The sequence below is a fragment of the Nicotiana attenuata genome, unplaced genomic scaffold (genome assembly GCF_001879085.1).
Source record: "Nicotiana attenuata strain UT unplaced genomic scaffold, NIATTr2, whole genome shotgun sequence".
Classification (NCBI taxonomy): Eukaryota; Viridiplantae; Streptophyta; class Magnoliopsida; order Solanales; family Solanaceae; genus Nicotiana; species Nicotiana attenuata.
Genome location: NW_017672491.1, coordinates 140,881 through 152,635, shown reverse-complemented (window position 1 = coordinate 152,635; position 11,755 = coordinate 140,881). Strand labels below are relative to the sequence as shown.

The window sequence follows — 11,755 nt, the reverse complement described above, 5'->3', positions numbered from 1 at the left end:
AGTATTTTTTAAATTAATTAGCCAAAATAAACTGCTTCTCGCTAGAAGCATTTTTAAAAACAAGTACTTTTTGACAAAAGCACTTCCCAAAATAAGTTAATTTTAGAAGCTTGGCCAAACATGCTATTAAAAAGAAACTAAAGAAAGTACCTTGGCAGACAACTGAACACCAAAGATTCTCAATCTAAGACTTGGAAAAGACCAGAGTCTCCGGTCAAAAAGGCAGGTCGTTAAAGAAATTTAAGCATCTTGTTGTTCACATTCTTTTCATACTTGAGCCGGTTAATTTCAAAGTCTAGGAAAGGAAAAGTAGGTGTCCATATCAGTTTTAGCCTTTTTCCTCGACAGGTTTGTGCTTGGAAATAACGTTTGTTTTAAAAAATAGTATGTTCACTTTCCTATCACCTCATCCTCTTCTCAGGATAAGGATTATTTTTGAAACTCAAAATAATTTGGATCATTTCTCGATTTGTACATAGACATCCTTTTGCAGAGTCCACATTAGTCTTTTCTGTGTCATTCCAATTGCACAGAGCCATGCTAATCTTCTCTGTGTCATTCCAATTTTATCGGATGTCCCCGAAGGGGTAATTCACTAATAAGTATACTCTCTGTTAAGGGAAATGTCAAGTTTTCATTTTTTGTCGTTGCAGAAAATCTTCTAAGCCAACTGACAAACAACGTATGTGGATGCTTCAAAAGCAAAACTGCAATGACCCGGCCGGTCGTTTTATGAGTTACCGCTCCGTTTCCCCCTTTTATACTTCTTTATGCTTTGTTCATCTGTGTTATATGGTATCGGGTTGGTTGGTTCGAATTCGGAATGGTTTTTGGAAAGGTTTGAGACGCTTAGTCTCTTTTGAGTAAGCTTAAGTTGGAAAAGTCAACCGGATGTTGACTTATGTGAAACAGGCCTCGGATATGAATTCGGATGGTTTGAATAGCTTCGGGAGGTGATTTGGGATTTAGGAGCGCGATCGGAATGTGTTTTGGGGGTCCGGGGTAGATTTAGGCTTGAATTGGCGAAATTGGAATTTTGGCGTTTTCCGGTTGGTAGTGGAGATTTTGATATAGGGGTCAGAATGGAATTCCGGAAATTGGAGTAGGTCCATTGTGTCATTTGTGACGTGTGTGCAAAATTTCAGGTCTTTCGGACGAGGTTTGATGGACTTTTTGATCAAATGCGGAATTCGGAAGTTTTGGAAAACCTTAGGCTTGAATCCGAGGGTGTTTGATGATTCGATGTTGTTTTAAGTGTTTCGAAGATTGGTACAAGTTTGAATAGTGGTATATGACTTGTTCGTACTTTTGGTTGAGGTCCCGAGAGCCTCGGGAGGGTTTCGGATGGTTATCGGAAAGTTTGGAAACTTGAAGTTGCAGCTGAGGCTACTGAACCTATCATAACCGCACCTGCGGATTGGGGACCGCAGGGCGGTCCCGCAAAAGCTGATAGAGCACCGCAGATGTGGCCACAGGCGAAATGGGCAGAAATCGCAGGAGCGGAGAAAGGAACGCACCTGCGTGACCGCAAGTGCGTATATAGCGTCGCAGGTGCGGTTGGGAAAACGTTTAAGTGAAAACCGCAGAAGTGGTTAGAAGGAGCACAGAAGCGGTCCCGCAGGTGCGAAAATGCTGGGGCAGAACATATAAATTTTGGCCTTCGCGAAATTTGAGTTGTTCTTCACCAATTTCATACGGGTTTGAGCTTGAGGGAGCAATTTGAAAAGAGATTTCAAGGTGATTTCGTGGAGGTAAGGTTTTTGGACCCTAAACATGTTTCTATGATGGTTTTTAACTGTTTAAGCTTGAAAGCTAAAGAAAATCAATAGCAAAATTGGGGGTTTAGGGCTTGGGAATTGGAGACCTAAATTTAGGGATTTGAGGGGTCATTTGTGGTTGGATTTTGGTATGTATGAACTCGTGGGAGGATAAGGATTCTATTGATATAAATTTTATTGTATTTCGATACGTGGGCCCGGGGGTCGGGTTTGGCCAATTTCGGGATTTGTGATGTAATTTGATTATTTTCGTATGGGTTTCACTCCTTTAGCGTATGTTGATGGTTATATACCTATTTTGGTTAGATTCAGGGTATTTGGAGGCCGAATCGAGTGGAAAGGGCGTCGCGGGCTAGAGTTTGGCTTGGCTTGAGGTAAGTAAGGCTTCCAAACTTGGTTCTGAGGGTTCGAAACCCGAACTATGTGTTCTATGATTACTATTAAGGTGATGCAAATGCCAAATGACGGGCTTGTGGGCGTGCACCGTGAGAATTGCGGCCTGGATCATTCCATGGCACCGCTTAGTGACTCTTTCTTGCTGATATCTGTGTTGTAATTATGTGATTAAGTTAATGAGCTGTAAATCATGCTAATTATCATGTTAAGGCTTCACACCAATACTGTATAGACACGAGAAGTCGTTTCTTGCTGTCATATGATTTGCTTCATTGATATTCTGTACTCAGTCCTGTTCATGCATATTATATATTGCCTCAGTCTCGATTATTGTTATTTGACACATCATATCATTATTCAAGCTAGTATCATGACATTTTTAAGCCCGTGTGTGTGTGAGACTGGAGAATGATGACTGATTGAGGCCGAGAGCATGATATTGAGTGACAATATGGGATTGGGCTGCACGCCGCAGCGAGATATTGGACATGCCTTCGTTGGCTTTGTTATAGCGTTTGGCTAAAGAGAGAAGCCCCTCCGGAGTCTTTACACCCCAGTGAGCGCAGTTGATGATATTGAGGGATGGATCTTCCCTGGACATGGATCTTGTCCGAAGTAATTATATTTGGAGATGGATCTTCTCCATAGGCTGGAATGGCCTTCCTCAGTACTGGATGACTGTTGTCAGTGATGTGTATATATTCCGGGATAGATCTTCCCTGGGCCTTATGAGCCATATACAGTACCGAGTGGTTGTGAGTTTGTTATTGATATTATCTGGAGATGGATCTTCTCCGTAGGCTGGAATGGCCTTCCTCAGTACTGAGTGATTGTTATCAGCGATGTATATATTCCGGGATGGATCTTTCCTGGGCCGTATGAGCCATATACAGTACTGAGTGGACAAGCATTTGAGGTTGTGGGCGCATGAGGCACTCAGCATAGTGCATTTCATACAGTATGTGCATTGACATGTAGATGTAGCAGAGTTACACTCCTTTACCTTGGCAAGCCTACGTTTCGTACATTATTTCTGTTACCCTTGAGGAGGTTGAGTTCGTCACTACCTATCAGTCCAAAGGTTGGACTTCTTACTTACTGAGTTGGTGTACTCACGTTACCCCCGCACCTCGTGTGCAGATTCAGGCACATTGGATCCAGTGGCGGATGTTTGATCGAGGCTTCTGACTTAGAAGATTGTTGAGGTACCAGCACGGCGTTCGCAGGACTTGGCTCTCCACCTTACTTACCAGTTGTATTTTAGTTGTTCCCTTAGACATTATATGAGACTATGTGTTTTTTCTTAGACGCTCATGCACTCAGTGACACCCCGGTTTTGGGCTGGATTGTAATATTCTTGGAATTTCTTATGTTTCAAATAGTTCTTTAACTGTTAAAAGCTTCCATAAATGCTTTCAAACTTATTATTATCGGGTTGATTGTTGAGTTGAGGCTGGCCTAGTTTCACGATAGGCGCCATTACGACGAGTCGGGTTTTGGGTCGTGACAAAAATAGCTAAACAAGTCCCCACAAAATTAGAGTCGATTGAAACTAGTTTTGTAAATGCACATAAAAATTTACCATAATTGTGACTTGTATGTACCCTCTGTTGTTATTTCATGATACCATAATGTTGGGCTTTTAAGCTTCTGTAGCTTAAAGAGGGTGAACGGAAAATGGAGGAAAAATGAAATATTTGAGTTTCCCTCTTTGGCAAAGGGACATTGTCCCATATTGGAGGAAGAAAAGGATTTTAATGGGTATATATACAATTGCTCTTCTTCTAGCTCTTAAAGAGTTAAGAAGAAGGCAATCCTCGCGTCGTCGTCGTTGTTTCCCGCAATATTTCTTTTTCACACCTGTTCCAACAGCTATGACTGTTTCTGAAAGGTTGCAAACCTTTTCAGAAACAGTGCCAAATGGTCTATAAATATTCCTTGAGTCCCAGAATCTTTACTTACGAAATTTTCTGATCTTCTTCTTCTGCACATAAAAATTACAGTGTGTTTTACAGCCTTCGAGTGGTTCGTTGCTCATCGGCATTTTTGGTACCAACACTCCGGTGATTTAAATCGTTCTATCCTGGGAGGATATATTCCAACACCTCAGGTACTTGAGGGGAATAATTTCCTTAAGGACACACTGTGTATTCAGTGGGCTCGGTTTATTCCTATATTATTTTCCAGAATTTACTTTGTCATTCTGGTTCTACTAACTTTCTGTTTCTGTTTTTCCATAAAGTTTACTGTTTTATTGTTTATTAAAGCAATACAGTTTGGATAACAATCTTATGGAAATTATTTATTATATTCTGTATTCTGTTTGTGGAGATTAAAACCTGTGTGGTTTTCTACTCCTTCTGAATTTTACTATTCTGATTTGAAGATATAAAAACTTCATCAGAATATTGAAATTCAGAAAACAATAGAAGAACATAAAAACTTCATCGTTTCTATAAAACAGTATATAAAAACTTCGGTTTTTAATTATTATATGTACTGCTTATTGTTAATTACAGTATTGTTTACTGTTCTGGTTTTTACCATTAATTGAACTCTTCTGTTATTGATAGTGAGAAATGGCAATTGATAACAGGAATTCTTTTTCGACTGTTGTGGCAACGACGATAGCCTCGTCAAGCCGGACTGCTGTTCCACCGGCCGAGAAACCGGGGAAATTTTCTGGAGCCAACTTCAAAGGATGCAACAAAGGGTGTTCTTCTGGCTTACCACACTTTGTATGCCGAAATTCAATAGTGAAAAACCTCCAATGCATGCTGCTGACATGCTGGACAACGAGAAATTCATGATTGTTGAGGCGTGGAAACAGGCAGATTTTCTTTGCAAAGGTTATATCTTAAGCGCTTTAGAGGAACTTGTACAATGTGTGAATACTTCGAAAGAATTATGGGACGCACTTGAGAAGAAGTACAAGACTGAAGATGCATGCTTGAAGAAGTTTGTGGTTGCCAAGTTTCTAGACTATAAAATGATAGATAGCAAAACTGTTGGAACCCAAGTTCAGGAGCTTCAACTAATTTTTCACGACCTTATTGCTGAAGGTATGGTCGTGAATGAAGCATTTCAAGTGATTGCAATGATTGAAAAATTACCTCCTTCGTGGAGAGATTTCAAGAACTATCTTAAGCACAAACGCAAAGAAATGAAGTTGGAAGATCTTGTGATTCGTCTCAAGATTAAGGAAGACAACAAAACAGCCGAGAAGAAGTCTCGTGGAAATTCAACGATCATGGGAGCTAATATCGCTGAGGAGACTGCATCAAAAAGTAAGAAGAGGAAGAGGTTTTCTGGACAGACTAAGGAGCAGAACAAAAAGAAATTCAAGGGCAACTGCTACAATTGTGGAAAAGTTGGTCACAAAGCCCCTGATTGTCGTCTCCCCGAAAAGGATAAGAAGAAGGGACAAGCCAACATAGTGGAGAAGAATGATAACATTGATAATCTGTGTGCAATGTTTTCGGAATGCAACTTAGTTGGAAATCCGAAGGAGTGGTAGATTGACTCTGGAGCCACTCGACATCTTTGTGTTGTCAAAGAAGCATTTGCGACTTACTCTATTGCCGGTCCCGAAGAAGAGCTTTCCATGGGAAATAATGCAACAGCCAAGATTGAAGGTTATGGGAAGATATTCCTGAAGATGACTTCCGACAAGGTGTTAACGCTCAACAACATTCTTCATGTTCGTACTATTAGGAAGAATTTAGTTTCTACTTCTTTACTTGTGAAGAACGGATTCAAATGTGTATTTGTTTCTAATAAAGTTGTTGTAATCAAGAATGAAATGTATGTTGGAAAAGTATACCTCACAGAGGGCCTTTTCAAACTCAATGTAATGGTTGTTGACAGTATGAATAAAATTTCAGCTTCTTCTTATTTATTGGAGTCAAGTGATTTATGGCATATTCGTTTAGGACATGTCAATCACAAAACCTTGCAGAAGTTAATTAATTTAGAAGTATTGCCTAAATTCGAGTGTAATAAATCAAAATGTCAAATATGTGTTGAATCTAAGTTTGTAAAGCATCCTTATAAGTCTGTTGAAAGGAATTCAAGTCCTTTAGACTTAATTCATATTGACATTTGTGATATGAAGCCGACACTGTCTCGAGGTGGAAAAAAGTATTTTATTACTTTTATTGACGATTGCACTCGATATTGTTATGTTTATTTGCATAATAGTAAGGATGAAGCAATAGAAACATTTAAGAAATACAAGAATGAAGTGGAGAATCAATTGAAATAAAAGATCAAAATGATTAGAAGTGATAGGGGTGGAGAATATGAATCTCCGTTTGTAAAAATATGTTCAGAATATGGAATTATCCATCAAACTACTGCACCTTACACACCTCGATCCAATGGAATTGCGGAAAGGAAAAATCGGACATTAAAGGAAATGATGAACTCTTTATTAATAAGTTCCGGATTACCACAGGGTTTGTGGGGGGAAGTTATCCTTACAACTAACCGAATACTCGACAGAGTACCCCATAGCAAAACGCAATCTATTCCATATGAAAAATGGAAAGGAAGAAAACCCAACTTGAAATATTTTAAAGTGTGGGGGTGTCTAGCAAAGGTACATGTTCCTTTACCTAAAAGGGTTAAAATCGGACCAAAAACTGTAGATTGCGTTTTCATTGGATATGCTGCAACAGTAAAGCATGTCGGTTTTTGGTTCATAAATCCAATAATCCCTAAATTCATGTTAATATGGAATCAGATAATGCTGAATTTTTCGAAAGCGTCTGTCCGTATAAAATCGAAAACGACCTCGGGAAGAACCAAAGGAAATTACTCCAAGTGTAGAAGATCCAAGGCGTAGCAAACGTCAAAGAACATCTACTTCCTTTGGACCAGATTTTGTGACATTTTTGCTTAAAGATGAGCCTCAAACTTTTAAAGCAGCTATGTCATCTTCTGATTCAACGTTTTGGAAAGAGGCGGTCAATAGTGAGATTCAATCAATTTTGGATAACCATACATGGGAATTGGTTGATCTTCCTCGAGGAAATATGCCTTTAGTTCGAAATAGATCTTTAAACGCAAAATGAAAGCTGATGGTACTATTGACAAATATAAAGCAAGACTTGTTGTCAAAGGTTATAAACAAAAGGAAGGCCTTGATTACTTTGACACTTACTCGCTAGAAACGAGGATAACATCTATTAGGGTGTTAGTGGCACTAGCGGCCGTATATGGTCTTAAAATCTATCAAATGGATGTTAAAACAACTTTCTTAAATGGAGAATTGGAGGAAGAGATTTACATGGAACAACCTGAGGGTTTTGTGGTTCCTGGTAAAGAAAAGAAAGTGTGCAAACTTGTTAAGCCACTTTATGGACTTAAACAAACACCCAAACAATGGCATACCAAATTTGACCAAACGATGTTGGCAAGTGGGTTTAAAATCAATGAATGTGACAAATGTGTTTACATTAAAACACTCCAGGTCATGAAGTCGTTGTTTGTTTATATGTTGATGACATGTTGATAATAAGCAAAAGTATGGCAGATATAAATGCTACTAAGAGCATGTTGGCTAGCAAATTCGACATGAAAGACTTGGGAGCCGCTGACGTGATCTTATGAATCAGAATTCATAAGTCTCCACAAGGTCTAGCATTATTACAATCTCACTACATTGAAAAGGTACTTGACAAGTTCAAGTATTTGGATTTCAAGATTGCCAAGACTCCAATTGACGTGAGTCATACACTTCAAAAGAATAAAGGTGAAAGTGACTCACAACTGGAATATGCAAGAGTATTGGGAAGTTTGATGTATATCATGAATTGTACGCGATTAGATATAGCATGTGCTATTAGAAAATTGAGTCGGTTTACAAGTAATCCCAATCAAATACATTGGATGGCAATGAAATGAGTCTTGGGGTATCTGAAACATACCCAAAATTATGCTTTGTATTATAACAAATATCACCCCATGATTGAGGGATATAGCGATGCAAATTGGATCACCAGATCATCTAAAGTTAAATCCACGAGTGGATATGTTTTAACAATTGGGGGTGGAGCAGTGTCTTGGAAATCATCCAAACAAACGTGCATCGGCCGTTCTACAATGGAATCTGAATTCATAGCTTTAGATAAGGCCAGTGAAGAAGCTGAATGGCTCCGGAATTTCTTGGAAGATATTCCATTTTGGCCCAAACCTTTGGCACCTATTTGTATACATTGTGATAGTCAAGCGGCAATAGGCAGGGCAGGGAGCATTATGTATAATGAAAAATCTCGTCATATACGACGGAGACACAATACTGTTAGACAACTACTCTCTAGTGGTGTTATCACGATTGACTATGTAAAGTCAAGAGATAACGTGTCGGATCCACTTACAAAAGGCCTATATAGAGAGACAGTTGAAAGATCATCAAACGGAATGGGGTTAAGGCCTAGGACAAGTCATTATGGCAGTAACTCTATCTAGCAGACTGGAGATCCCAAGAGCTAGGTTCAAAGAGATCAAACAAAGTTATGAATGAAGGTTCAATATTGTCAAATAACTTAACCCATTCTCGTGATGAAGACAATGTTCAAAATCGAGGTAAAGCATTAAGGCTTTTTACGAGTCAATAAAGCTTAAAGCTTTTTAATGATTTGCTAAGTCTGGAAGGATATGAACAGATAGTGTGTCTTTATGATTACACGTTAAGGAATCACCTATGTGAGTGTCAAGTGTAAGCCGCTTCAAGGGGAATGAAAGTAAAGGCCCATTCTCTAAGCACTCATGAAACCAGGCGGTGTTCATGGCTGAAACGAACACAACCGTGAGAACCATAGATGGTTAAGGATTGATTGTGTGACTTATGTTATCTAGGTATACAACAAAGCTCGACGGTTCAAAGATATCAAATCTACCGATTGACCGAGTATATCCGATATAAGTTCACTACGGAAAGTTCAAAGAAAAACCTACTAATCCAGATGCAATTAATTCTTGCATGTAAAACACACACGTGTCCGTGCATTCCTTTATTTTATAGCCTTTGCCCATTTATGTGGGAGATTGTTGGGCTTTAAGCTTGGTGTAACTTAATTTTAAGCTTGGTGTAGCTTAAAGAGGGTGAATGGAAAATGGAGGAAAAATGAAATATTTGAGTTTCCCTCCTTGGCAAAGGGACATTGTCCCATATTGGAGGAAGAAAAGACTTTTGATGGGTATATATACTATTGCTCTTCTTCTAGCTCTTAAAGAGTTAAGAAGAAGGCAAGCCTCACGCCGTCGTCGTCGCTCGCTCGCTCGGCTCGGCTCGGCTCGGCTTCGGCTTCGGATTTGGTCAAATATCAATTGATTAATATTTTTGGATAAAATTCCTTTCAGTTATTTAATTAACTAACGAGAATTCAATCTGAAATAACCCGCGACCCGGTTCGGTCCGGTCCGTTTTCTTTCCCGGATTATTTTAAATCCGTTTTCTAATTTTCCTGCAATATTCCCATCTGTTCCAACAGCTATGGCTATTCTGAAAGGTTGCAAACCTTTTCAGAAACAATGCCAAATGGGCTACAAAATATGCCTTGAATCCCAGAATTTTTACTTACTAAATTTTCTGATTATCTTCTTCTTCTTCTGCACAATATTTTCCAGTGTGTTTTATGACCATTGAGTGGTTCGCCGTTCACCAGAGTTTTTGGTACCAATACGCTGGTGAGTTAAATCGTTCTATCGTGAGAGGATATATTCCAACACCTCAGATACTTGAGGGGAATAATTTCCTTAAGGATACACAGTGTATTCGGTAGGCTCGATTAATTCCTATATTATTTTTCAGAATTTATTTTGTCGTTCTGGTTCTACTAACTTTCTATTTCTGTTTTTCCAGAAAGTTTACTATTTTATTGTTTATTACAGCAATACAGATTGCATAACATATCCACCCACTCCATTTCGGGCACGTTTAATACCAATAATCAATAACACACTAACACAGTATTACATACTCCCTCTATAATCATCTCATTAAGGGTAAACTGGAAGTTTAAAGGAAAAAAAAATTCTACATATTGAAAGGGGACAGACTAATAGAAAAGTGCATGCATAGATTGGGACAGAGGAATTACTAATCAGATAAACAAAGACTTACCCCCATTTGTTGAGTTTATCACTAAAGGAAGAAGAATCGGGTTTCTCAAACTGGATAACACCTTCAAGAGGAACAGTATCTTGGCCCACGAAAGTGATTCCATCATTTGAGCCGAAAGAAGTTGACCCATTATTTGATCCACTAGTACTAGTAGTAGTAGTATTAGTTTGACGAGGAGCGCCGGCGCCGGAAGACGATTCAGCGTTAGCAAGAGTGAGGGGTTTAGGGCGATTTTTTGGGCCGTGAATTGGGTTAGTAGTGGAGACTTTAGTGGGCCGGCGGTGGGAGAAGAGAGGAGGAATAGGGTTGGTGAATTTGAGGGAACAACGATGAGTTGCCGATAAAGCTCCGGCGGGAGCTTGGCTTAGAAGGTTCATTGTTTCCACTGCTTCCAATTCGTGGCTATCGTTCGATATGATTTCGTCTTCTGAAAAGTGTTAGAACTTAGAGAATACAATAAGGATTAATCCAACAAAAACGAAGTAAGAAAAACACCCTAAAACCGTAAAAACATTAGGTAGCCGACCTCAACGTGAAGGCCAAAGAAAAGTATCGTGTAACTTATAGTACAGTACAATCAATAATATGTATAATATATAATTTAGTATATACTATTCCAGTACGGTATCGGTATATATGTAATTAATATTTTTTAGAATATCAAATACCATGCCTAATACCAAATATTTTTAAAATTTAAATCAAATACCATACGAAATACCCAAATACCGAATACCAAAAACCGAAATTTTCGATTTTAGTATAGTGATTCTGGTATTTACCCCTAAATGGGATTTAATATAATTAGATTTGAGAGATATTCACCTTATTAACCACTAGATAATATTTTCTTTTGCAAATTAAGTGATAAAAAGATTAAGAAGGCCCCCAGTAGATCACAGATAAAAAGAACATCTATTACTCTATCTGTGCATAAAGACCAATTTTAGAGGAAGTAGAAATATAATTAATAAATATGTCACATTTCTATTCATAGGCTCACAGAATAAAATAATGAAGACATGAAAATAATGGTAAGAATATGGACAACACGAAGAAGCAAATTAGGGTAGAGCTAAGCCGGGGCATTTGCATCTATACCCGCTTTTTGTGTCACATTTTAACTTGTGCCCGCTTTGCAAAAAAAATTGCAAGCGTACCCGCTTTTTCGCATAACTTCAGCACACGGGGCTGAAGTAGCAAAGGTAATCACGCAAAACTTCAGCATTCTAGTAGCCGGGCCTGAAGTTCAGCTCTAGAGCTGAAGTTTTTGTGTTGTAACTGGAAACTTCTTGTCTTTGTAACTGGGAAACTTTAGCTCTAGAGCTGAAGTTCTTGTCTTTGTAACTGGGGAATCCCACTATCAAGATGTTCTAGTTTTTGATAACTCACCCAACTTTAGTTTACCGTTATTAGATTTTATGTAATCGGATCCATCAAGATAGAATAACCA

At 38.7% G+C, this 11,755-nt stretch overlaps 1 protein-coding gene across 1 annotated transcript; it reads right to left on the bottom strand.

Moving 5' to 3' along the window:
* Positions 1-10,221: 10,221 nt before the first annotated feature.
* On the bottom strand, positions 10,222-10,744 carry LOC109213405. Its single transcript, XM_019377199.1, has one exon. The coding sequence runs from the start codon at positions 10,677-10,679 to the stop codon at positions 10,299-10,301; it is 381 nt and encodes a 126-aa protein (XP_019232744.1). The 5' UTR covers positions 10,680-10,744; the 3' UTR covers positions 10,222-10,298.
* Positions 10,745-11,755: the final 1,011 nt, after the last annotated feature.

Coding starts and splice junctions, on each gene's coding strand:
- LOC109213405 (XM_019377199.1), bottom strand. CDS start 10,679: ATGAACCTTCTAAGCCAAGCTCCCGCCGGAGCTTTATCGGCAACTCAT.